The 27,806-nt window shown below is 42.7% G+C and overlaps 1 protein-coding gene across 2 annotated transcripts in view; it reads left to right on the top strand.

Annotated features, from left to right (window-relative positions):
* CPEB1 (cytoplasmic polyadenylation element binding protein 1) overlaps positions 1-27,806 on the top strand; it is a 2,007,200-nt gene that overhangs the window by 871,447 nt on the left and 1,107,947 nt on the right. For both annotated transcript variants that reach the window (XM_044077812.1, XM_044077811.1), the window contains exon 10: positions 17,630-17,710. In XM_044077812.1, the coding sequence (XP_043933747.1) occupies positions 17,630-17,710 (81 nt within the window). The remainder of the gene's footprint in view (positions 1-17,629; positions 17,711-27,806) is intronic.

Raw genomic sequence — 27,806 nt, 5'->3', positions numbered from 1 at the left:
CTGGCTGGTGATACTAGACCTAAAAGATGCCTACCTCCACATCCCCATCAAGGAATCATGCAGAAAATTCCTGCGCTTCAGAGCAGGCAATCAGCACTTTCAGTTCTCAGCACTGCCCTTTGACTTATCTACTGCTCCCAGAGTATTCCCCAGATGCTTGGCCCTGGCAATAGCATTCTGCAGACAGAGAAATATACAGATTTACCCTTACCTGGACGACTGCCTCATTTAGGCGAACAGCAAAGAAAAGTTCCTCCAGGATCTTCTCTTGATCAAAAAACTCCTAACTTCCCTAGGGTTCACCATCGAGAAAAAATCAAAGCAAAACCCCACTAGGAAAATTGTTTTCCTGGGAGCTGTGCTAGACACAGCAACCCTAATGGCCTTCCTATTCCCAGAAAAATGGAGCTTCCTGCCTCTCTACTTCACCCAGCTGGCTTTCAGAATTCACCTCACTGCAAGGAAGTTCTGTAAGCCCTGAGATGCATGGCATCTTGCATCCTTCTCATCCCTCTCACCAGGCTTCCCATGAGAAAGCTTCAGTGGTACTTAAAGAACTTTGGTGTCTGCACTCAGTCCCTAGAGACCACTCTCCCACTGATCCCTTTCATAAGAAACAAATTTATCTGGTGGGTAGAGGCTTGTGCCTTGAACAAGGGTCTTCCCTTCATCCTCCGCCCTTCTGGCCGGACCATCACCACCGAAGCCTCAGACGCAGCTTGGGGCACTCACCTAGCAGGCAGGTGTACCCAAGGCCTTTGGAATGTCCAGCAACTTAACTTGCACATCAACCAGAAAGAAATTAAGGCAGTGCAAAACTGACTTCCTTCCAACCCCATCTCAGGCCAGGGGTCCTCCTTAGAAAAACTGACACCACAGTAATGTGGTACATCAACAAGCAGGGGGGCACCCAGTCTTGCTCCCTGTGCAGATTAGCCATGAATCTGTGGCTTACTGCCACCTCCATGGGGCTACACCTAATTCCCCAATACTTACCAGGGATCAACAGCACACTGGCAGACCACCTAAGCAGAAACTTACTGGACCCCCACAAATGGCAGCTCCACAGACACATTTTTCTGCAAATCACCCAGGAGTGGGGGATCCCAGAGTGGACCTCTTTGCCTCACACCTCAACCACCAGCTGCACAAGTTTTGTACCAGGAAGTATCACCTCCTAGCATGGGAGAGGTGGATGCCTTGACCTTCCCCTGGAGCTCTCTCTTTGTATGCATACCCTCCTCTACCCCTTATTCCCAAGGTTCTGATCAGAATAAGAGAGGAGAGACCAAAGGCCATCATCGCTCCAAATTGGCCCAGACAGCATTGGTACCCCTTACTACACAGTCTGACCTAAGGTCAGACCTCTTGACCCAGGAGAGAGGGAAGACCTAAGGTCAGACCTCTTGACCCAGGAGAGAGGGAAGGTACTGCACCCAGACTTAGACACTCAAACTTTCAGCACAGCTCATACAATAAAAACTAGCAAGAAGTCACTGTTAAGCAATCAGGTTCTGGACATCATCACAGAGACGTCATCAGAGAGGCCAAAAGGCCCAGAGCAAGAAAAACTTATGCAGGAAAATGGAAATGATTCTGCTCCTGGAAACAATCAAAAGGGGGCAGTTCCTCCCAACCTTCCATCCCTCTCATCATGGATTACTTAGCAGAATTGCTTAATAGTGGCCTCTCCTTCTCCTCTATTAAAATCCATGCCTTGGCCGTCTCTGCCCATCTCAACCTTTGATTAAGCAATTCCTCAGAGAGGCTTCTAATATCAGGCCTCCCAGAAGACCACCTACTCCACCCTGGGACCTGAATTGTGTTAGAGAAACTAACCTTGCCTACTTTTGAACCTGCCACTTCAACATAATTGATATACCTCTCCTGGAAAACTGCCTTCCTAGAACTTCAAGCTCTCATGACTGTCGTGCCCTTCATAATTTTCCATGCAGACAGTCTCCCAGAGAACAATTCCCTCTATGTCCAAGGTGATATCTGATGTGTCCCTTGACCAGGCCATATACCTTCCCACCTTCTTTCCCAACTCTCAAAACAAGGGGGAAAGAATTCTGCACTCACTAGACATGCATAGACAACTCGGATACTATCTGGATTGCACTAAGCCATTCAGAAAACCTGACCAGCTTTGCCTCAGGGGCAGAGGGGAAGCCCATCTCCAAACAAGCCATTTCCAAATGGATTTCACACTGTCTCCTTTTTGCTACAGACTACATGGGAAACCCATCCCGAAGTCGATCCGTACCCACTCCACTAGGGCAACCTCCATTTCCAGTGCCTTTCTCAGAGGAGTACCTACCAGGGACATATTGGAAGCGGCCTCCTGGACCTCTGTCCATACCTTTACAAAGCATTACCACCTTACCTCTCTTCTAAGTCTAGGGCAGGGTTTGTCTCTGCAGTTCTGCAGGGCCTCCTGACCCATACCTAGGACTCTACCTATCCTTCCACCCTTTACCTCAGCTTTGGGAATCCTCCCACATGTGATGACTGCAACAGTGAAACACAAAGAACATAGTACATCTGTGTACATTTACCATAAATGTAGATGTTTGAGTATATTCACTGTTGCAGTCTTGGTTTCCCTCCCTCCATCCCCCATTTCACATCTTCCCCTAGGGGGACACATGCTTCCCAAGGTGGCTCTTGCCCACCAGGACCACTACTGTCTTTTCCCTTGTGCTTCTGACGGGTAAGGGCAAGAAAAACTGATGTAATGACGTCAGCTGCCTTGCTTTATAGTACTGACAACCTGATGTCAGACTACAGGCGACAGTAGCCGTCGCACAAAAACATTGACTCTAGTATTTGGGCCAGCCGAGGGTTACCCACAGATGACTGTAACAGTGAATACACTCAAACATTTACATTTATGGTAAGTGTACACAACTGCACTTTTTTTTTTGGGGGGGGGGGCTTCTGCTGCAGAGGTTAGCAAAAAGTGATGGCTGGGTAAGCTGATAATAGGGAATCCAAAAGATTTTTCATCTATTCTTTTCCAGATTTTCTAAGGGATTTTTTAAACCAAGAAAACCACAGTATATAGTCTAATAAAGCAGAGACAAAATCCAAGAAAACCCAATGCAAAAAAGGCAGACTCTGCAACGCTGAATATATTTATCAAAACAAGAAACAAAAGCTTTTGGATTTAAAATCCTTCAGTGTGTAAAACTTCACATAAAATTCAACAATAAATAGCAATTCACATCAATCTCAAGATGCAGCCTGACCATTCCAGTCATAGTAATTAATGTAATAGCATCACAAGTTAATAATTAAAGGTAAAGAAATATATTAAAATACATTTTCATCTCAAAAACAACTGCTTACATGTAAGTACAGGTTTGAGGCTAACCATCTTAATTTGCGGTATGTAATCAACTTGCATATGAACAATCCAGTCATATTCCCTGAGCTCAAGTTTATCAGACCACCCCTAGGTTCTTTTAAAACGTTCTCAATCACCCTAAATACGAAACCGTGGTTTGCACCTTTTTCAGCTAAATGCTTGACTAGTGCATTAGTCATAACTCCTCTATGAATGTCAGATTTATGTTCAGTGATTCTCTCAATTTTCTTGCTGATTTGCCTATATAAAAACTCATACATTCTGTACAGGTCACTAAAGTGTCACATGTAGTACATGTAGCAAAACATTTAAATAAATCTTTCCAGTTACAGGGTATGTAAAGAAATTGTCCTTGCAAGCAGAGTGACAACAAGAACAGTTGTAGCAAGGGAAGGTTCCAAGTTTATTATAAGATGTCTGATGCACTCTAAATGGCATATCTTTACAATATATAACATAAAACGCTTCTAAGATTAGAACAAGGAGAGGGAAGGTAAGGCCAAACCATATTTTTTTGCAGGTGGGGTATGTGATGAAGTTAAAAGTGATGGTAAATGGGAGGGATCCATACGTTATATAATGACCTATACCAGATGTACAAACTGTTAGGGATGTTGGGCACCAATAACTGGGGTATTTTAAATGCCTTACCTGAACTTGAGTTTTATAGGTATAAAACCTAATTTTGCATATCAGAATTCTTCTAATCTTAGCCTTTTATGTTGTAAGGATTTGCCGTCTAGAGTGCATTGGACGTCATATAATAAATTTGGAACCTTCCCTTGCTACAACTGTTCATGTTGCTCTGTAAGGACAATTTCTTTGTGCATCTATAACTGGAAATTTATTTGTGTTCTTGCTACATTTAATTTTATTTATTTAGTGACCTGTACAGAATGTATGAGTTTTTATATGGGCAATTTAGTGAGAAAATTAAAGAATTACTTGCGCATAAATCTGAGATTTCTAGGGGTTGACTAATACACTAACCTAAATGTTTAGCTGAAGAAGGTGCAAATGATAGTTTTGTATTTAGGGTGACTGAGAATGTTTGTTTTAAAAGATCTTAGGGGTGGTGGTGTTAACAATAAACTCGAGCTCAGGGAATATGATTGGATTGTTCGTATGCAGGTTGATTGCATACCAGGAAATTAATAAGATGGTTAACTTAAAACCTGTACTTGGACATAAGCAGTTTTTGAGATGAAAGTTTGTATTTTAATGTCTCTATCTTTAATGATTAACTTGTGATGCTATTATATTTAGTAATGTGATTGGATTGGTCATGCTATGTTTTGTGATTAAAGTGAAATTGCTATTTATTGAACTGTATGTGGAGATGTTCTCCATGTTTCACTGTTGCATTCTTCACATTTGGGTTATCCCTGCCAGGGTAGCCCTCTGCTGGCCCGAATACCACATCCATAGTATTTCTGCGTCTGTTGCTGTCGCTTAAGGACTGGTGCCAGGCGTCGGCATGAAGTAAGGCAGCCGACGCCATTACATCAGTCTTTCTTGCCGAGGAGCCCGAAGCAGAAGCAGTTCTGACGAGTGCCGGTCGGCTGTTACCTGAGTTTCGTCTTTCGAATTGAAGCTGAAGTCTTTTAAAGCTAAAGATCTGTTGGGGATCCTTTTTTCTTGCTCTAACCGATGCCAGAAAAAGTTGTTGTCTTGCCTGAGGAAAGCAAATACCACACACTTTCATTCTTACTGTGTCACTTGCTTAGGCCCAGATCACGACATCCCTTGCTGTTCCTTTTGTGCTTTGTTCGCCAAAACTGTAGATTGTCAGGCCCTTATTGTAGCTAGATATTTTCGCTCAGACCTCGAATTCCGGTATGGCTTCGGTATGCCATCCAACAGCAGATCTTCTGAAAAAACGTAAGGATAAAGACAGACGGCACAGGTCCAAACCTACCGACGACGCTTCTGTTAAGCTAGTAGTCAGTTCTCTGGTCCTCAGTGAGGTGCTTTCGCAGCCCCTGATGCCCACTTCTGTGGATTCACAGGCCACTACCGAGACCCTTTCGAAGTCCAGTATGCCACAAAACTCTTCGACTAAGGATCCTGCAGCTGTCTCTACCTTGGATGGGTCTGGAGCCGCTGAACAGGCACTAGCTTCCGAGGAAGTAATTCACACTACCAATTTTCGACACAAAACTTTTCGCATCTACCTTTCTTTCGAAAACTACTGAGTTTCTAAGGCCCAGGGTACGAGCCATGCCCAAGAAACCGACCCAATCTCCGACACCTGCTTCCTTGCCTCAGTCTCAAATGCTTAAAATGGCAGAAGACCTTATAATGCTGATCAGGGGAAGCCAAGCTACCCCTTCCAAAAGCGAGATCTGTCACCAGTAGTTTTATCTGAACAGGAGTCTGACTCTGCATCTGAATGTGAAGACATGCAACCCCTTTCCCACCCAGAGGGAAGGAGAATTCATGCACCCCCAATTGCAGACTGGCTTATTCTGTGACCACTGTACAAGCTGCAAATCTCAGTAAACCGGTTCTAGAAGTTGTATGTGAGGCCAGACACCCTAGCACTAGAAAGTCTTATGCTGACAAATGGAAAAGGTTCTGCACCTGGATCCAGGCTAAGGGAGCCAATATGGCTCAGCCTTCCCTACCTCTCATCCTGGATTACCTAGCTGACCTACTACACAGTGGTCTATTCTTCTCTATTAAAATTCATGCTTCTGCTATCTATGCTCATTTCAGCACTGAGCAACCTCTTTTCTCACATTCTCTCATCAAACAAGTTCCTAAGAGGGGCTAGCAACTTGAGGCCACCCAGAAGAGCACCTACCCCAGCTTGGGACCTTAACTTTGTGTTGGAAAAGCTCACCCTGCCCCCTTTGAATCAGCATCTTCAGCAGAGTTAGTTTCTCTTCTGGAAGACGGCCTTGCTTCTGGCCATCAATTCAGCAAGAAGAGTATCTGAGCTACAAGCTACTAATGGAACTACTAGAGCCCTTCATCATTTTCCATGCAGACAGGGTCTCCCTCAGGACTAACCATCCTTCATGCCAAAAGTGGTGTCCAGTGTGGCTCCATTAATTTGCCCACTTTTTCCCTAATCCACAAAACAAGGGGGAAAGGAAACTGCACTCTCCAGATGTGCACAGACAGCTCAGATTCTATCTAGACAGGACTAAATCATTTAGAAAGACTGATCAGTTAGCTTTGCTGTGGGAGCAGAAGTCAAATCCATATCCAAACAAACCATTTCCAAATGGATAGCACACTGTATCCATTTCTGCTACAAGCAACATGGGAAACTTCCCCCTAAGGGTGTCAGGACTCGCTCTACCAGAGTGGCCTCCACCTCTGCAGCTTCCTCAGAGGAAGTCCCCACCAGGGACATCCTGGAGGCTGCCCCATGGACATCTGTTCACACCTTCAAGCATTACCACCTGCCTATCTACTGCAAATCCAGGGCAGGCTTTGCCACTGCAGACTTGCATGGCATCCTAGCCAGCCCGTAGTCTTCTTGACTGCCTTCCACCCTTTTCCTTAGCTTTGGGAATCAACCCAAGTGTGATGACTGCAACAGTGAAACATGAAGAATATAGTACAGTTGTGTACACTTGCCATAAATGTAGATGTTCGAGTGTATTCACTGTTGCAGTCCTGGTTTCCCTCCCTCCATCTCCCTTTTATTCTCTTTCTCCATAGAAGGCGCATTTAGTATTTACTTTCTACTGGTGGGGTTCTTCCACCAAATCCTGGCTCCTACTTTGGGGCTCCTGACAGGGCAAGAAAAACTGATGTAATGGCGTCGGCTGCTTTACTTTATGCCATTGATGACCTGACGTCAGTCCTGAAGTGATAGCAACTGACACAGAAATACTAAGCCTCTGGTATTCGGGCCGGCCGAGGGCTACCCTGGCAGGGATAACCCAAATGTGATGACTTCCAACAGTGAATACACTCGAACGTCTACATTTATGGTAAGTGTACACAACTACGTTTTGCACACTGATGAAGGATTTTTAATCTGAAGGCCTTGTGTCTTGTTTTAATAAATATATTCAGCATTGAGGAGTCTGCCTTTTTTGCACTGGATTCTCTAAACCCTCGCCCAGTTTTGACAAGAAATGATGTCTCAGCAAAATGCTGGTAAACAGATGTTTAAGAAATGTTAAGTTAGAAGCATCCAAAAAGAGTACAGGAACTCCCCAAAACAAAGGACAGCCCAGAAAGTGTGAAGTTCCATTTTTCTGTTTGGCAACAGATAGTTTCAGACAAATGGGTTACAATCATTCATCAGGGTTACAGAAGGCAGTGGGTGGAAATTCCTCCTTTCCAGGGGGGTAATTTCTCCTTTACCAGACTGAACTCTATTTACCCCCGTCATTCAACATGTGTCCTCTCTGCGAGTAATAGAGCCAGTCCTCCTCCTACTCCAGTTTGGGAGAAGTTTTTTTTAAGGGTGTTTTTGGTGCTAAAGAAGGAAGTACTTGGAGACGAGTTCTGGATCTTTTGTAAACCGATTTGTGATGGTAGCCATGTTCACATTGCTGTCACTCCACAACCTTTTACCTCTTCGTCATTTGTTTCCTAGTAACACTAGATTTAAAAGATGCCCATCACATCCTTAGTCCAGACTTCAGGCAGTTCTCAAGGTTTTGTCTCTGGATACATTCAGTTCTCTGCCTTACCCCTTGGACTAACCACTGCACCAAGTGAATGCATAAGTGTCTAGCTCCAGTTACAGCTCATTCCCAGGCTACAGGGTATTCATGTTTTTCCATATTTAGTCTTTATCTTTGAGCCTTTTTCAGGTGTCTAGAATCATTTGGATGAGAGATTTCTTACACAAGCTGGGACTCCCAAGACAACGTTAAGCTTTTTTGACCACACAGGATTGTCTCCTGATTTTAAGCAAATGGAGTGGGTGGGAATTTGAGCGAGGAGTGTGGCAACATCCTGTGTGACTCTGCCAAGAAAACAATTAGTGCTGTGGGTGAAAGATGTTAAGTAGGTACTTTTCTGAGAAACCTCCCTTTTTTTGGTTTATTTTGTATTTTAACCCAGCCTATTTGCTTTCTGTTTTTCTTTTTAGCTCAGGCTATAAATATACTAGTGTAGACTTGGCAGATTATTGTGTAAAGCTGAGAACTAGTTTCTGGGAGTCGTGCTTCAGTAGCTTGGGTGGGAGTGTAAGGCATGGAATTGGAGTTCATCCATGGTTCTGACTTGGGAGCATTAATGAGCTCACCACAGTCCATCCTCAGTACGAGAAAAGCTACCTGAGGGAAGCCTTTAATGGAATTGCAACTTGCACAGTGGGAAGAAGTAAAAATGGAGACTCTGTATGGCTCTGTACTTTTCTGTGGGTACTTTGTCAACCACTAGTGAATTGAAGGCCCAGTCTACTCCATCCTATGACATGGATCCATACTAATGGGGGGGGGGGGTAGCAGCCCTGGGTGATTAAGCTACTGGCTGTCCGGTGTCCATTTTCCCATCAACTGGAATAGCTCTGAGTGAAAACCAGTCAACCTGCCAAACAAGAACTAAAAATTGCCACAACCGGTGTAGGTTTAGTGACAGGGTGAGGCTTGGAAGTGGATGGCAGAATGGTAAGGAGGCTGGATATCCAGTGTATCCAGGAGACAAGGTGGAAGGGTAGCCACTTGGCTTAGGGTCCAGAGAATACTGCTCAGGAGGGGAGGATAGTCTAGAAATGATGTAGGAATTGTGCTGGCAGAGGCGCTTCAGAATTAGTGACACTCATGGCAGTCAGACTCCATTGTAATGATGGAGCAGTATTCATAATCTCAGCCTGTGCCTCAAAGCAGGGTTGTGATGGTGAAAAAAGAGTGCATGCAGACTGCATTTGCAGGGTGTACCAGATAGAGCTGGAAAGCAGGAATTGATGTTAACAAGTGACCCGAATGCACATATTGGAAAAGACAGAACAAGGACTGCCCGAGTCTGTATGGATGGGGCAACAGGAATAAAGGAGAGGCCATTGTAGAATTCTGTCTGACAAATGGCTTGGTGGTAGCCAGCACAAGGTTGAGCATGACAAGAACACATGCAAAAGTAGCCAATATGCAACTCTAGTAGATTTCCTCCTGGTAAGGAAAGGTCACTGGGATAGAATCAACAATTGCACAGTCATCCCAGTGAAAGTCAGCCCACAGCATAAAGCACTGGTTACCACAATCAGCTGCAAGCAGTGGTCAGAGAAGGCTCTAAGGTCAACCGAGACCAGGCTGAAGACCTGAGAAGTTGACTGGAGAGAAAGCACAGCAGTTCAAGGAATTACTCCGGGTTCTAGCACCTCAAGAAGTGGTATAGGTGAAGTTGAAGAATGGCAGCTCCTCAAAACAGCCTGTGTAAGGGATACAGAACAAATAAGCAGCCGAGCCAGGTATGGAAATACATAAGGAAAACTGGTAGAGTACAAAAGTCAAGGAAGTCATCCAAAGAATGAAGTGCAGGAAAAAATGGGACATTAAAAACAGACCAAGCTAGGAAGGAATACTGGTTGGCTGAGAGGAATGGCAATAGCAAAAACAAGGCTTCAGCTGCACTCTACCAGCTTCTGGAAAGTGACTCAGTGGGTGGCACAAAATCTCCTGGTGTAAGAAAGATAAAGAAGGTACTTAGACGTCCTTCATATGGGTTGCCAGCAGCTACTTGCTTACCAGTCCACAGGACATCAGACAGATGGAAGGAATACTTCCAGCAGCTTCTGAATGAAGAAAACACCACATAAATCTGTACTGCCCTAGACACAACCTCCAGTGAGAGAAGAGAAGTCCATCCTAGCAAGAACAGCACTAAGGAAAGCAGCAGGCTCATATGAGGTCACAGCAGAGATGATCAAGACGTTGGTTGAGATGATGGAGAAATGGTTCCTGAGGGTACTCTTAGCAGTATGAAGAGAGAGACTGTTTCCAGATGACCAGAGAATAAGCATACTAGTGCCAGTGTTAAAGAACAGGTAAGATGGGAAATGAGGGTGGGAGGTTGGCATAACAGGTAATATGCTTACCGTACAGCCACAAGGTGCAGGGTTTGATTCTCACTTGGGATAATTGGCTAGGTTTGAAATGGCCTGCAAGGGCAGTTAGCCTAGTACTAATCTGTGAGCCTATGAACAAAGGGGACATTCACAACTGTGGGCTTTAGAGATATCAAACTGCATGAAAGTTCTGGAGACGGTGCTTAAACAAATATGCAGAGCAGTAGAACATAAGCTGGGAAATGAGTTTGGATTCAAGTCTGGATGCAGCACAACCAACCCAATGTTTGCAGTGAGATGGATACTTAAGCTAGAAATGAGTGTCCAGCTGGGCATTCCCAGACTGAGAAGACGTATGACAAGGTCTCATGAAAGCTGATTTGGGCTATCCTGCAGTGGTTTGAAGTCCCAGAAACCTTAATACAATTGATGCAAACTATGCACAAGAACCCAATAACTCAAGTACAAACAGTGTTTGGTCTTACAGAGGGGGTTCCCTTTGGGAGTGGGTGTGCATTAAGGTTCTGCTTTGAGCCCACGGATTTTCTTACTAGTGATGGTGTAGCAAATAGGTCAACAGTTACTGTATGCAGATGGGGTAGTATTACAAGCAGACTCTAAACAAGAACTTCAGCAAAGGTGAAGGGAATGGAATGCAAAACTGGATGCACATGGGATGAAACTTGAATAGAAGTATAACTGTTGTAATGGCAGCAAATGGGGCAACCAGAAGAAGCTGAAAATTGAGATGGAAGGCAAAACTATGGAACAGGTTGACAGCTTCAGGTATGTGAGGGAGGGTAGTTGAGGAGAAAGGAAGTCTTAATGAGGATGTCTAACTTAGAATCAGACAGCAGCCAACTGGCACAGTCCGTCAGGAGGTAGTGTATGATAGAAGAATGGTAAAGAAGCTGAAAAATAAGGTGCACAAAACAGTGCTATGACCAAGTACTAATTTATGGTACAAAAACATGGTCAGTAAAGGCAGAGCAGTTGAGGAAGCTAGAGGTGATGAAGATGAAGTCCCTGAGATGGGTGGAAGGATGCACACTGGGACAGACGAAATGAAGACATAAGAGCAGAAGACAAAGTTGCTCCAGTTGCAGAAAAGGTCAAAGAACAGATTACAGTTGTTTGGGCACATGTGCAGGAAAGCAGAAGAAAATCTGGTGAAGGTAATTTCGACCAGACAGGAAGAATGCAAAAGAAAAAGCGAGGCCATCCAGTAGAGAGATGGATGGATTATGTGGGAGAAGACCTGCCATCGTCTGGAATGAGTGTTGTAGGTAGAAATGGCATTGAATAGAGAGAGATGGTGACAAGTGACACGACACCCTAAACCAGTGTGTGTGTGGGGGAGGGATGATGACTTTGTCAACCACTTTCAATTGGTGCCCAACTATTTGTTGGGAGTTGCTCAATTTTCCTAGCTTAAAAAAAGAGGGTAGGAAATTTGATAAGAGTAGGGGGGACAGTCGGTGCTTTACTAATAGTTTTGCTACTGGTAGTCTAGTCAGAGGGCTGTTGTGTAGAATTTCTTCAGAAAAATAAGATCAAAAACAGGTTAGAGGTGGCTGAGGATAGCTGCTCTGGTGGCCTATTGAGATAGTCCTACTATGGTCCAGCAAACTCTGGCTCATTTAGCAGCTCAGGCCACACAACTCATCTGATTTCACAACTCTGTTTTAAAACTGTAAAGGTGATGTTTCTTGCATATGGTGATTATGCACAGCTAAGCAGAAAACCTATATTTCCTTACTGGACCAGAAGTTGGAGGAAACTGAACTTCCTCATGGTCTTATACTGGTGGAAGACAGTAGTTTTGTATTCTTAAACACTTAAGAGAACTGATGAGTTTTAATCCAATAAGGGTTGGTAGTTGGCCCCAGTGGGGTTTAGAAGAGTAATGGAAATAAAATGTGAAGGAGTGGACAGAGGGAGAAGTTGAAAGATGGACCTCTTGTACTGGGAACAGCTGATTGTTTTCTGGAATCAAGCCAGTTATGGTTTAATGTAGACCCTTAAGTATAGATTATCAGAAATTGAGTTATTGCAGACTTCAGGGGAGGAATGGAGGTATTTCCTCCAAAGATGTAATTTGAAGTGAAGGGTGATCATACTTCAAAAAAAAAAAAGTTTACGTAAGCGTCTTGGTTTTGAAGAACTTGGTTGATGAAATTAATTTCTTGAGCAAGAAAGATATTTAAGCAGTAAAGTATGAGAGCACTTTACCAATAATAGTGCATATTTGCATGGAAATGAGTGGTGTATAAAAAAAATAAATAAAAATACTGAGGCAAAATTCAGCACATTCTCACACTCATGGTCTGTGCTGGGAGATGTGAAGTTATTGAGTTGTACTTAAATCCACATTTTTTCTTATTCTAGTCTTAAGGGTTTTAAACAGGAGTTATGGGAGTTTTTGTTTTTCCAAGTCTTTATTTTAGTTTCATTAATCATATTTTAATATACAATAGCAAAGCATATTTTACTGATATTGGGCAGCATACATAGATAAGGCCGTTAACCATTCAGTTAACAGGTAAATACATTTATGACTCATTTTATTAATATGAAAAGTAGATTTACACTAACAAAAGGAGTATATTAACCCTATTAATTCTATATAGTGTAACTGGCACAAAACTGAAAATCAGTGGTTGAATAGAAGATACGATAAACACCACATATACAACTATTTACATATAGTGCTGCATTTTTTAAGTTTAGTATTGCCTCCTTTTTATTACTGAAACACAAGTAACCTATTATCAAACAGCACAATGAGTTGAATCTTTTGAGGGAAGGACTGCCAATAGCACTGGTATAGGAGAATAGATACAGAGCCATATTGTAGTACTTCAGGATACAATCTAAAGTAATACTACAAAAGTTGAGGAATTTCAAGCGTTTAATATTATCTGTAGTTAGTTTATGGGATAAAATATATTTGGATCCCCTATTAGCAAAAGTCTCCTAATCTGTTTTAGTTCGATCCATCCAGTTCTGAGTAGTAGAGCGCCTAATTAACATAAAGAGCAATCAGAATCCTCAATTCACTAGTGGGTATGTCAGTTTGGCCTACATGCAATATAGCAAATTCCCAGAAAAGAGTGGATTTCCCATATCCCATTTTTGCGAGTTTGATTCTTAGTGAGTTCCGTACATTTTGTGCATATTTACAGTACCATAGGATGTGTAGGAGGTTGGCTGTCACTGTGGGGCAAAAGGGACAAAGAGATGTGGTACTGGGAAAGAACCTGTTTAGATGCTCTGGGGTGTGATATGCATTATTTACCATTAATTGGGTATATAATTGTTAATTGAAGGGGGCAAATCTGATCATGATTGCTTGGGAGAGATGGAAAACAGTCATATTAGAGTTCTTGTTTCTCCAGTACTGTGCAAATGTAATAGAGGATTGGTATTAATCTGAAATCTGGTATTCCCAGCCCCACCCCCCCTTGTTTTTAGGAAGCATTCATTTTGATCGGGAGATTCTTGGGGTCTTAGGAAGCAAGATGAATTTAGAGTTTTGTTTATTTTTTTAAAGAAATTTAAAGGGATGTTAATATTTGTTGCATTAAATTGGTAAAGCATTCTGGGAAGATTTTCTTTTTATAATTGCTGTTTTGGATAGAAAGGGAAGTTTCATGTTTGTCCATGATTTAAGATTATTATTTTAAAGGGAGTTTTTTTGATTATGGTCAAATATTATCCCTAAGTATTTAAATGTATATTTTAACTAAGGAGTTATAGAAAAAAATTGGTCTATAGTTTGTTGGATTAGGGAATACCAAATTTCAGATTATATTAAGACGTGCCAACAGAATCATGTTAACTGCAGATCATAATCCAATAAACTTCTCATTCCCCCAATGGGTTGATCTTTGGCATGCACACGTGAAACATTTCAATGTAAATCCCAAATAATACCCATCTTAAATCTGTATCAAAAGACATTAAACTACATAACTTAATCAAATACAAAATTAACTCATTCCAAAAGCTTTACTCTTCAATGTGCTTAACAAACGCACTTGTCCTCATGCAGCCCATTCATTCAAACCCAAACTTAAAACTGTAATAAAATGAGTTATGGGAGGTTTTAAATTGTGTATTAATAAATTAATGCACTTTCTGTGGATATACTTGCATTGTTAACTTTGACTAGAAATGCAGTAGCCTTTGTTTTTTAATGCTATTGGTTAAGAAGGTGGTGACTAGATACTGGAGGGTAAAACGCTATTCCTATGGTCAATGAAATTGAGAAAAATTGTTAGAAATACCTAATGAGGAGACCAGATTTAATCCTCTGCTCTAGACAGATTATTATAAACGAGTAGTCCACATGGCTGAATATGTAGGTGTTCACAGGGTCCTTGAAGAAATGAATATTATCAAATGGGAAGTACTTACTGCAGAGAAGGACCTGAGGAGAAGTGGCTGTGTGGGGCCCATGTGCTTTGGATATGTCTTGCTGAGTCAGTAAATAGGAAGTTTTAGAAAGTTCTCCTGTCTTTTTTTCATGTATATTTTGCAAGTTCCATTTTCACTGGAATCTATCTGTGCAGGTTTTCACCATCTATGATGCTGTAAGTTGGCATCTCCCTGTAATAATGTAACTTGCAAGTCCTGAAGCACCGAAAATACAGAAGAGAAAATGTCATCATCTTTCAACATTTTTTTTATTGGGGACAAGTGCCCCACCCCCTAACTTAATACTTCACATACATCTGCAGTCTCAAAGGTAACACCCAAATCTGCTCTGAACTGTGGTCAAGAACGCCATAGATATAACCAACATGCTGGCAGACAGGTTCAGTGAAAACTTCACCCCCCTGTCCCACCATCAGTAAACCAAGACATCCCTAGCACTTTCCCCCCTCTCCTCATCAGCAGGGAGCAGGTCTTTAATGCCCTCTCAAAGGCAAAAATATAGCCTCCATGGGACCTGACATCATCCCTGGCTGCATCCTACATGAACTCTGGCATGAGCTGTCCGCACCATTAGGCACCCTATTCAACCAAAGCCTGAGCACCGGCTTCATCCCAGCTGAATGGAGGACAGCCCTGTCATCCATCTACACAAAGGGGGAGTGTCCACCGACCCAGGCAATTATAAGCCCATCAGCCTAACTAGCGTGATCTGCAAGGCCATGGAACACGTTATCATGGACCTTATAAACAAGGACTTTGGCATCCTCCAAATGCTTGCCCCCACACAGTTTGGTTTTGTCAAAGGGAGATCATGCCTGTTAAACATGGTCGGCTTCTTTGAAATTGTCATCAAACCCATAGATGAGGGTAAGAGGGTACATACTGCCTACCTTAACCTAGCCAAAGCCTTTGACACCATTCCCCACTCAGGCATAATAGCTAAACTCTTCCAGCTGGGGATCAACCTGTATGTTAACAGATGGGTAGCTAACTGGCTCACTGATAGAACCCACTCCGTCAAAATAGGGGAAAGCCACCTGTAGTAGTAGACCCATAATGAGGGGTGAACTCAAAGGATCAGTTTTGGTGCTTGTACTATTTGGGATATACTTTCTGAGGTGCAAGCCAATACCAGTGGTCTGTGGCTGACCCAAGTTTGCAGATGACTGCAAGCTGGGTGCTGTCTTAAATTGCCCTAGTGATGTGAACATCCTCCAAGAGGGCCTTACCCAAACTAATGACTGGTGCCAGAAGCATGGCCTCAAACTGAATGCCAAGAAAAATGCATCATTATCCACTTTGGGGAAAATGGGTGTCCCCAGTAATTATCCCATTAATAACGTACTAAGCATGCAATCAGTCGTGAAGGATTTGAGCGCCCAGGTTGATGGTAACCTGACTTTTGGCCACCACGTTGCTGCCTCTTTCTACATGGCCCACCTCATAAGTAAGGGTATTTCATCCAGGAATAAGGCCATAACAGCCCTGTACCCTTCTCTTATCAGACCCATGGAGTACAGTGCCCCCTTTGGCATGTACCTTGCCAAGCACATGCAGCAGCTGGAGAGAGACCACAGAGGTTCCTGACCAGGAAGATCCAGGGTCTCAAACACCTGTCCTATACAGATAGGCTAAAAGCAGCGTCCCTCTACTCGGTCTTAGACTGCTCAGAGGTAACCAGTGTCTGGCATACAAGTCCATCTCAAACCCAGCCTTGATGGAGTTGCTGCATATCTGTAAGTCAAACTTTACTCACCCAACCCACATGCAAGACCTCAGCATGGTCTGTGACCTTATAATTTGTTGGAATAGATTTGTGTCCCAAAGATTCCCCCATCTGTGGAGTAGACTTCCTCTCCATGTCAAGCAGAGTACCTCACTAGTCCTCTTTAAGAGGAACCTGGACAACTGTGTGGGAAACGGAAAATGCAACCTGGGGTCCTACCTGTGTCCCTGCTGGACAGGGGAAGCAGGTGCTGACTTTGTGGGGACATTGGTGAAATTCTTGGCTTGGCTTACAATGCCATCCAGGCCAATAGCTTAGTATTATCCTGTGAACCAATTTGAAGGTAGTCATACTTCTGAGAGAAGTGAATATTCTGAGAAATGGTAATTGTAAACTCAGTATGTGTAATTCCAGAGTTTCATTTTTCGTATTCCAGGACTCTGCATTGTAAGCTCCTGCATTTCGTACAGTTTTCAAGTTGGCTGGGATTCTTGATATGACCTCATTGGCTGTTTGGTATACTTTGTGCTTTGATTAAAAAAAGGAAGGAGTTAAATATGAAGCTTTGTAGAGCAAATTAATTGTCTTGAGCAGTTATCCTGTGTGTAGCATTCACTTAGAATACAGGCAAAGATCAGGCAAACTGATGTCTGATCCCGTCAGTTGACAAAAGATAAATCAAAATTAGTTTTGGTGATGGTTACAATAGCTTTTGACCATTTTAAGCAAGTTTTTTTCCATTGGGGAGTACAGTAATTTTTCCTCTTAATTCTGAAGTGGTGGAGTACCTTGGGAGCAAGTGTCCCTCTTGCTATGACCCCCTACCACTTAACTAGAATAAGTATTTTTTTGGACCAAATTACCTATGTTATGTGGTCACCTGAGGTACCCTTTCAGTAAGGAGCCAGAGTGCTTTTCTTTTGAAGTTTAAGAACCATTTTCCTAGGGCACATACTTGAAAGTAAGCTAGTTCAGTGCTGATAAGCATCTCATTTTAAGTGCCTCCCACATTGCACAAGTAGAATTACAGGAATAAAACTACATTTCTTGGCATTGATTTGGCTAACACGAGGTTGCTATCTGCAGAGATTGTAATGTTTTTTTCTCCTTACAGGTCCAGATAGATCCTTATTTGGAGGATTCCATGTGCCAAGTGTGTAGCACTCAGCCAGGCCCTTTCTTTTGCAGAGACCAGGTGAGTAGCTCAGTCGTTTTCAAACTGTTATGACTTCAGTACTAGGGATTCAGTCAGTTTATCTCCTGACATTTAGCAAGCTCTAAACATCTATTTGGAGAAGTGCTTTGGCAGTCCTAATGTAACTGTGTAAGCACATCTTTAATAACCCCGGTAGGAATTTGACATTTCCATGGTATTTTTTTTTTTTTACTTTATGTATTTCAAAAAGATTAGACTGAGGACTTCAGAGATGTTTTGCAGCATTATAAGAATTACGATTGTGTAATGCAGTCTGCAAACGTTTTGTATGCAGAACTTTGGTTAACACCATCTACAGTTTTTAATGTTGTGCAAAGTAGAGTAGAGAATTATTTAAAGATTTGTTCAGTGTCTGCATTTTGCTGTCATTTCATGTGTGCTTAACCAGTTGATGTCGCTGTCTGACCACATATAAAATCTCAAGGATAGAGACTAACCAAGTCAACCTATTTCGACATACACTAGGAGAGTCTTCACAGAGGTGATAATCAAAAATTGTTATGGGGAAAACTCTTTGTGAATGGTATGCTTCCTCCAGTAGCACTTTTCCCGTAACTCACTTTTGAAGATTAACGAGCCCTGGTGACAGCCATGTATACAGGTACCAGTTTTAAAGACATGGTCAGGCTGATTAATTCCTCATGATAGAACTGGTTTTTGTCACTTAAGCGTCTGCATCATCTCCATGTGTTACGAGCTGTCCATCAGTTTCAGCTAGTTGCTGTGGCAAGTCCCCCCCCCCAGGTATTCCTAATTAACAGATACTGCTTGTTGCACTTGAGATGTACTGCAGCTTTAGTGGTTAAAATCTGTGGTGAGCAGTTTTTGTGGGAAGTAATGTTCAAAAATTTGGAGAATAAATACTTAAAAATGTTGCTTTGTGTAAGTTCTGATTGTGCTAGTAAAAAAATTTAAAACTGTTCTTGAGCTTCAGAGAAGCACAGTATTTTTGCTGTTTGTGCTGCTTTCCCAAGTATTGAAGTATTCCTTCTTTGTTTGAATGTAGGGAAACTGCATACAGTGCAGAATGATCATGGTACAGTGTTTTACTCTGTAAATATTGTATAGTATCACAGGCACTGCCAGACATGTATGTAACGAATATAGCATAGCAACACAGCATTTCAGAAAAATCAGAGAAACAACATTAAGTATTTTGCTCTTAATTTAAACATTGCATTGCTTTAGTGTGTTTGCTGAATTAGTAAGCCTCTAGGTGCTGTATTTTGAAAGGTTGATTGAGCACCACTTTTAGCTGTACAAGGATCAGCATCATGGGACAGTTGAGGTGCACCTCTTACATCCTTCATGCAAGGTTTTAATTCTCTGGCAAATTGCAGAGAAAGTGACTATTGATATATGCTCTATAAAGCTTCAAATAAATGTACTTTTTATCAAGCAAATAGAATTTTAGCTATAGCTGATTTTCAGTGGCTTATAGTACAGAGGACTGATGCATCATTCATAGGTAGGTACTAGGCTATTGGCCCTAGGGCCTGTATAAGCCTAGCCAAAAAGGTATCCTGGCTTTCGCCATCCAAGAAAATTTTCCTGTGCCCCTGTCGAGCAGAGGCACAAAAGTGATCCCCGGGGTGAATTTCCGATCTCTCATCCAATCAAGATTTTTCTTGAGTGCTAATGAGGAGCTTTTGATATAGATAAGGTAGTTTGTTCCGGAGTGTGGGAAGTTTCTGGGTTTCTGGGACAGGAATTTATCCCTCCAGCATGTTCTGTTTATTGTGGTGACAAGGTTTGCATTTCTAAAGGTCTGGATTAAAATGTTTTTTTCACCCTACAAATTGGTAAGTCAGTTAGATTGCTTGCACAAGTGTTGTGAAAAGTACTAGCAAATCATTGAAACTTGAATGTTTTGAAGCAGTGCTTTAGGATGCAGATGTTCTTCATTCCACATTGCTGCAGTCCTAACTATTGGGTAGTCCGCTGTCCAGTCGGCCCGAATACCAAAGTATAAGGCTGACGTCGGTCAGGGCGCATTAGACTGACGTCAGTACGTCAGGGTACTAATGCGCATGACCGACGCCATATCCTCAGTCTTTTTTGCCGCATGGTCCGATGCAGAAGCAGTTTTGCGAGTGCAGGTTGGCGTTCTGAAATTTTCTGAAGTCGGAGTTTCAGACCGAATCAAAGTTGGCTAAGTACCCCTTTTGGGAACATTTTGGTTTTTTCTTGCCTCAGTAATTAACCGGATGTCAGAAAAAGTGAATAACTGTATTTCTTGTGGGAAACAGATACCTCATAGGGATTACCATACCTTGTGTATACCTTGTTTAGGGCCTGAGCACGACGTTGTTGGATGCCGCTCTTGTGCTAGATTTAACAAACGCACTATTAAGAGAAGGTTAGACTGTGCCAGGTTAGTGTTTGGGAAGCGTTGCAATTATAAAATGCCGTCGGATGCTCCGACGCCCGCTTCATCCAAAAAGCGCAAGGACAAAACAGCAAAGCCTAGGGTTGATGAACCGGCAGTCCCAGATGTCGGTTCTTTAGAAGGCTCAGTGGAGCCAGAGGTTTTGCCAGGAGTTTCTTTGGAGTCTCAGGCAGAGACTTTACTGTTACAGGATGTGCCTTCTCAGGAGGTAGGCCAGGCTGAAGGGGCTTCTCAGGTAACTGTTCTTCCCTCTCTTCCCAAGGTAGTTAGAGCCTCTCTTTCTGTTTCCAAAACTTCTTTGAGAGGTAGGCCAAGTTTAGCTTCAGTGGGGGCTTCTCCTAGCACTTCAGTTTCTGTGCCTAAGAAACATATGCTTAAAATGGCAGAAGATTTGATTACTATGATTAGAGGTTCTATGCCCCCTCCTGATAAGAGGCCTAGGGTGGAACCTGAGTTTGAGAGTTTTGAACAGTGTTCAGAGGCTTCTGAGTCTTCTGCGGAAGATTTGCAAGAGTATCCTCCTTATTCTGATTCTGATGTGGATGATTCCACTCCTACAGCTTCTCCTCCTGAGGATTTCTCATTTTCAGAGACTCTGCATTCCATGAGGGAACACTTTAAATGGGAAGGCCAGGATTACTCTGATTCCAGGAAAAGGCTTAGGGAATTCTTGTTTTTACCCCAGCATAGGCCCTTAGCTATACCTCCTGTGTTGCATGTGGTGGCAGATGTTTTTGCAGAGGCTTCCCTGAATCCTGATTCTTTGCCTCCTGCTCCTGTTAAACCTGATAGGTACTATAGGGTGCCTGAAGCTCATAAGTATCTTTTTAAGAGTCCTAGGGCAGACCCGGAAACTGTTTCTCAGGGACCTAAAGGTGTTAAGGCCTCTGTTGTTAAAAACCCTGTTCCCACTGATAAAGAGGCAAGGGCTTTGGATAGATGGGGAAAGAAAGTGTATACTTCTTCCACTTTAGCCATGAGGGCGTTGAATTGTCAGTTTCACATGCTAAAATATCAAAATTATCTCCTTTCACAATTGAAATCTAAGGTGGATGCTTTGGCGGAAGGTATTGAGTGTAAAGAGTTGCTGGATTTAGTTCATGTGTCTGAACAAGTGGGTAAGCATTCTTTGCAATGTGGTTTTGATGCTGTACAGGCCTCCTCGAGGGTGGCTGCCACTAGTTCTGTTCTTCGCAGGCATGCCTGGTTGAGGGATCAGAATTTAGCTGAGCATGTTAAGACAAGGATTTTGGATGCTCCTTTACAGTCTGATGTGTTGTTTGGTTCACCTGTGGAAGCAGTTTTAAAGAAAATGGAGGACAAAGCTAAGTCTATGCAAACTGTTAAAGATTTTTTGCAGGTACAGCCACCGAAGTTTAGTAGAAATTGGCCTACTAAGGGATGGACATATCCTGCTTATGATTCCCAGTCTAGGGGTAGGTCTAGACGTGGTAGGGGCAGAGCTCAAGGTTCTTTAGGCCTAGAACAGGGAGTTCACCTGCTCAGACTTCTGGTGAGGGCAGGGGTCAGTCCTTTCGTAAATAGACCCAATGACCTGCCTTTTCAGCTGCCAGTAGATTCTCGTCTGGCAGCTCCTTTGGGAGGAAGACTGTCTCTTTTCAAAGAAAATTGGGATTTAATTACTCAAGACAGATGGGTGTTGGATATCATTCACCACGGTTACAGGTTTTATTTCCATACATTGCCCCCTTTCAAAGGCATGCCAGACGTTCCTCCTCCACAAAGGACAGAGGCTCACAAGCAAATTTCTCTGTTACTCCAAATAGGGGCCATTCAGCCAGTCCCTGTATCAGAAAGGGGCCTAGGATTTTATTCTCGCCTGTTCCTAGTACCAAAGAAGGGGAACACGTGGAGACCAATTTTGGATTTATCTATCCTCAACACTTATCTGGACATTCCAAAGTTCAAGATGTTGACGTTACAACAGCTTTTACCTCTGCTGGGCAAAGATCACTGGATGGTAACTTTAGATCTCAAGGAAGCTTACCTTCATGTGCCTATAAGACTAAGTTGCAGGAAGTATCTGCGTTTTCGAGCTGGAAATTCTCATTATCAGTTCTCTGCATTGCCCTTTGGCTTATCTACTGCGCCCAGAGTATTCACAAAGGTTCTGGCTCCAGTGATAGCTTACTTCAGGCTACAAGGAATTCAAATCTATCCTTACTTGGACGATTGCCTGATTCTGGCTCAAGAAAAGGAAGACCTTCTACAGCATCTGGAATATGTTATAGCAGTGCTAAGATGCCTAGGGTATTCTGTGAACGAAATAAAGTCCAGTCTAGTACCCTCTCAAGACATGTGCTTTCTGGGTGTGAGACTGAATACAGCAGCCCAGATGGCCTTTTTAACCCCGGACAAACAAAAGAGTCTATCCCTTTACTTCCATCAACTATCTCATCAGTCCGTGCTGACTGCAAGGACAGTCCTTCAAGCATTAGGGTTCATGGCATCTTGTATTCTGGTGCTTCCCAATGCCAAACTGCATATGAGGAAGCTGCAATGGTATCTCAAAATGTATGGACACAGCACTGCCAGGATTTGGACACTGTCATTCAAATAATACCTTGCCTTCAAAAAGAATTTTTGTGGTGGGCTCAGGAATGTCACCTAAACAAGGGACTCTCTGTGACCCGGCCAGAGGCGAGTCAGATTTTAACGACAGATGCCTCGGACATTGCTTGGGGAGCTCATCTAAATGGAAAGTGGATACAAGACAAGTGGCCTGCCAGACTACAGCATCTACATATCAACATGAAGGAGATGTTAGCAGTCCAGTTTGCATTAATGGCTTTCAAGGAGTTACTTCTTCCAGGGCAGGTGTTGATTCTAACAGACAACACAACTGTCATGTGGTACATCAACAAACAAGGGGAACACATTCTTATCCTCTATGCAGGCAAGCAATGATTTTATGGGAGACTGCGCTCAGCTTGCAACTAACTCTTCAGGCAAGGTTTCTGCCGAGCACAGAACTCCTTAGCAGATGTGTTAAGCAGACAAATCATGGATCCCCACGAGTGGAAACTGGATCTTCATGTATTTCAGAAATTGACAGTGTCATGGGGAACTCCAGACATAGATCTGTTCGCTTCTCCACTAAACCACCAGCTGCCAAAGTTTTGCACAAAGGGGTTTCATCACACAGCTTGGAAAGTGGATGCTCTTTCTTTCAGTTGGAAAAATCTTCATGTGTATGCCTTTCCACCTCTGCCTCTTCTTCCAAAGGTGCTCTTAAAGGTCAGACAAGACAAGCCAAGGATGATTTTAATAGCTCCAGATTGGCCTCGCAACACTGGTACCCACTACTAAGGAGTCTGGTAAGGAAGCCTCCATGGCCTTTACCTTTGATTCCACATCTGTTATCTCAGAAGGACGGTCATCTGCTCAATGTCAAGCTCCACTCTCTTCATCTAACAGCCTGGCATATTCTGTGTTGAAACACAGCAGGTCTCAACTTCCTCAACAAGTTTTAAATGTGATTATGGAAGCTAGAAGACCTAGTACAAGGAAAGTGTACGCAGAAAATGGAAGAGATTTTTATTTTGGAGTACAGCAAAGAATTTGGAGATTTCTGAGCCTAATTTGAGTGTGGCTCTTCAATATCTTACTGAGTTATTGGACAAAGGTTTGTCCTTCTCTTCCATTAAGATTCATGCTGCAGCAATTTCAGCTCACTGTGATTGTGACCCACCATTGTTTTCGCATCCTTTGTTCAAGCAGTTTCTTAGAGGGGCAAAGAATATAAGACCCCCACGTAGAGCTCCTACTCCTGCTTGGGATCTCAATTTTGTGTTGGAAAAACTTACTCTACAACCTTTTGAGCCTGCAGCTACTGCTGAATTGAAATACTTGTCATGGAAGACTGCTTTTCTGTTGGCTATTACTTCTGCAAGAAGGGTGTCTGAGTTGCAGGCCCTTATGGCAGTAGAGCCCTTTTGATTTTCCATAAGGATAGGGTATCATTACGTACTAATCCTTCCTTTATGCCTAAGGTGGTTTCTAGTGTGGCTTTAAACCAAACTATTCATTTGCCTACTTTTTATGCAGACCCCAAAATAAAGGGGAAAAGATTTTGCACACTTTAGATGTACACAGGCAATTGCGTTATTATTTAAGCAGGACTAAGGATTTTAGGCAGTCTCAGCAGTTGTTTGTTTCTTTTTGCTTTGAGTTCGAGGGCAAGCCTGTGTCAAAACAAACTATTTCTAGGTGGATTGGGTTTTGCATTGCATTTTGTTATTCCCATCATGGCAAGGAGATTCCAGCTGGGATTAGGCCTCATTCCACTAGGGCTACTGCCACTTCAACAGCATTTCTAAGGGGTGGCAACTAAGGATATTTTGGAGGCAGCTACTTGGAGTTCAGTGCATACTTTCTCTAAGCATTATCACCTTCCTCTCTACTCTAAGTCTAGGGCTGGTTTTGCCACAGCTATTTTGCAAGGCATGTTGTCAGCTCCTGCTTCTTTATGATTTGCCAACCTCCCTTACCTCTGCTTTGGGATTCTACCCAATAGTTAGGACTGCAGCAATGTGGAATGAAGAACATAGTACAGTTTTGTACCTACCATAAATGTAGATGTTCGAGGATCCACATTGCTGCAGTCCAATTTACCCTCCCTCCTTCCCCTCTGTGTTTAGGGGTGGTTGTGTAGGTGAGGTTATATGCTGATATTTTTGTATATATTTTACATATTTTTGGTGCAGGTATATTGGGCCTTGTGTTTTTAGGGTCTTCTGACATCTGGGGCAAGAAAAGACTGAGGATATGACGTCGGTCATGCGCATTAGTACCCTGACGTACTGACGTCAGTCTAATGCGCCCTGACCGACGTCAGCCTTATACTTTGGTATTCGGGCCGACTGGACAGCGGACTACCCAATAGTTAGGACTGCAGCAATGTGGATCCTCGAACATCTACATTTATGGTAGGTACAAAACTGTACTTTTTTTTTTTTGTGCAATTATTTCCCTCCATAGTAGGTAACTGCTTGTATGCAGCAGTTTGAAGTTGGAGTAAATCAGCTATATCCATTTGTAGGAATGCACAGGGACAGTGCTTTATTGTATGGAGCTGATTTGCATAAAGTTCCAGCGGACTACAAAAGTAATGAGCAGCTGTGCAGAAAGAATACTTTTGTGTACAAGTGTTGCAGAAGAAAATAGCTGTAAATGATGGCCTGAAGTAATGCCGTGGAAGTGGAGCAGTTTTTATTGGAAATAAAATGGATGTTTTTTGCTACATCACATTGGGTTGATGGATATATGAAGTTAACCAACTGTGTGCAGAAGGGTGCAGCACACTTCACTCATTCTGTAGTACTGAAAAGCATTGGGTAGCTACACAAGGGGAAAAAGCAGTTTGCATTGTATTCATATGCACTGTCAGCACTAGTAAACTTGAAACTGAACTCCAGAAGCAGTCCTGCAGATTATCATGCTACATGAAAATTTGATGCATAGAATTTGCTTACTAATAGTTGATTGGAAAATGAGCCAGTCAGGATGCATTTACAGGAAGGCAACATGGTAGTGATGTACTTTGTAGATATGCAGGAAGGTACGTTGGAGTACAAAAAGTAATGGTCAGTTTACCTGCATGGAGAAAGCCAAAGGAGTAAAACAGTGATCTGAGGTGTTTAACTGCCATCATTAAAACCTAAGCTTGGTAGTTTTACAAGTATTTCTGATGTACTATTTGCAATTCTGATCTGTGTGGTTGTGAAATCTAAGACTGGCTGTGGTTATGTTGTCATGCTTGTGGAAGAGTACTTTGAGAGCAACCACTGTTTGTGCAAGTTTCCTTGTAATATGTTGATAGCTGTATGGTATATATATGACTAGTGGAAGTGGGCAAAGGGTAAAGTCTTTGTACCATCACAAGGCACTGGAATACTATTACTCAGAAATGGATTGAAATTGTCCTTTTCATTCTTCCTCAACAAATGGGTTTGGACTCTGCCACATACTATAGATTTTGGATCAGACTCTCGAGCTACTCCCTCTACCAATAATGCTCTTGTCCATCCTCAAAACCCCAGATCTTGTTTGCTGCCATCATGCTGAGATGTAGGGTTCTTCGATCATTTTAGTGACTAAGTGATTTTGTTCTCCTTAGCCTAAGATTTTCTATTTTTCAACCTCCCTTAAGTGTTTTGCTACAGCATCAGGTTCCTTATTGTATTTAGTAGTAGTTTCCTTGATTTACCATAGTTTACATTCTCTACCTTATCCTTTATTGCAGGGCGTTTTCTTGATTACCATTGCTGGTAATCTTTATTTCATTTCTCTTTTTTTTTTTTTTTAAAAAAATTCTCTTCATTATTGTGGTTTTATAGTAGTAATATCTATTCTTCCTCTCCTGTCATGGCTGACAAACCAAAAGGATTCAAGAAATGCTCTTGTGGACATAAAATCCTTAACTTGGATGTCCACAAGGACTGCATTTGTCTGAGGGCACCCATCTGGAAGCCAACTGCAATATTTGTGCTGCTTTCAATTCCAGGGCGTTGGCTGACAAATGCAGCAAACTTATTTTAAAAGGACGACTTCCTACTGCTTTAGTATCTACTTTTGGGTTTCAAACCCCTGGCAAAACTACTAAATCTGCACTGCTGGAGCATAGAAAACGCGCTCTGCCAAAGTCCCCTAGGACTTTGTTAGAACTGCCAGTTAAAATCCAGAAATCTTTGGATCTGACGTCTACAAATCTGAAGGCTCGATTTTCAGATCCAAAACCATAGGATCACAAAGCTTCATATCCTGTTGTAACATCAGCCAGCCCTACAGCTCCTAGCTCGGATCCCAAACCTTCAGATCCAGAACCAGGCACCTCACACACACATTCGCTCACCATCTTGGATCTCTGCACTCTCCTTTCATAAGACTCCCATGAAATGTTCCAGACCACAGTCTAACACATCCTCTAGCTCCTCCAGAAGTTTATCAGAAGCAGATATGGATAGGATGATACAAAACGTTCTCAGAGCTCCGATCCAGATGGGGGGCATACATACTTCATCCCCTGTTGGATCCGTGAGTCTTCCAACCACTTCTATACAATATGTTCTTCTCTGATCTGTCCCACAGATTTGGAGCCTCAGGATCTAACAGTCTAGAGAGGTCTGCTCTGGCAGCATCCCTGACTAGTTCTTCTCCTATACCTTCGGATTGGAATGAATCTCTGAGCTGAAGTGTTTCCATCAGATTGTGGGGCTGAAATATACTCTTATCGGATCCGTCCTTGCTCCTTTGGAGCCTCTGCACTAGACTGCTTAGGTCTTGTTCCATCCTCGAGGCACAGATCCGGTGGGAGTTGTCATCTACCTGTACTGGAAGTCTCTGCTCCAGTGTGGGTGGCAGCAGCTTCTCCGGGCCCATCTGCTTTCAAGGCTGTGGAAAGGGCTTTTTTCTCATTCTAGAGAGCTAGTCTCTCATCCCTCTGATCCACTGAGTCTAGCGGGCCATTGCCACAGGGGCAGTCAGTTCCAGCTCATTTCCAATCTGTTTGGTTATTGAAACTCCCAATCTCTTCAGTTACCGCTACTGAACATCCCCAGAGAAGATCATTTAAGAGAATTTGCAAGAGGCGGCACATAAATTCCACTTTGCAGTCTGTCACGGAGGATACTGATTTCGATGAAGGTGCTACCAGATATCTCCTTT

Source organism: Protopterus annectens, chromosome 7.part0 (assembly GCF_019279795.1).
Source record: "Protopterus annectens isolate FY-2018-M chromosome 7.part0, PAN1.0, whole genome shotgun sequence".
Lineage (NCBI taxonomy): Eukaryota > Metazoa > Chordata > Ceratodontiformes > Protopteridae > Protopterus > Protopterus annectens.
The sequence above is the reverse complement of the archived record's forward strand: the minus strand, read 5'-3'. Positions and strand labels throughout refer to the sequence as shown.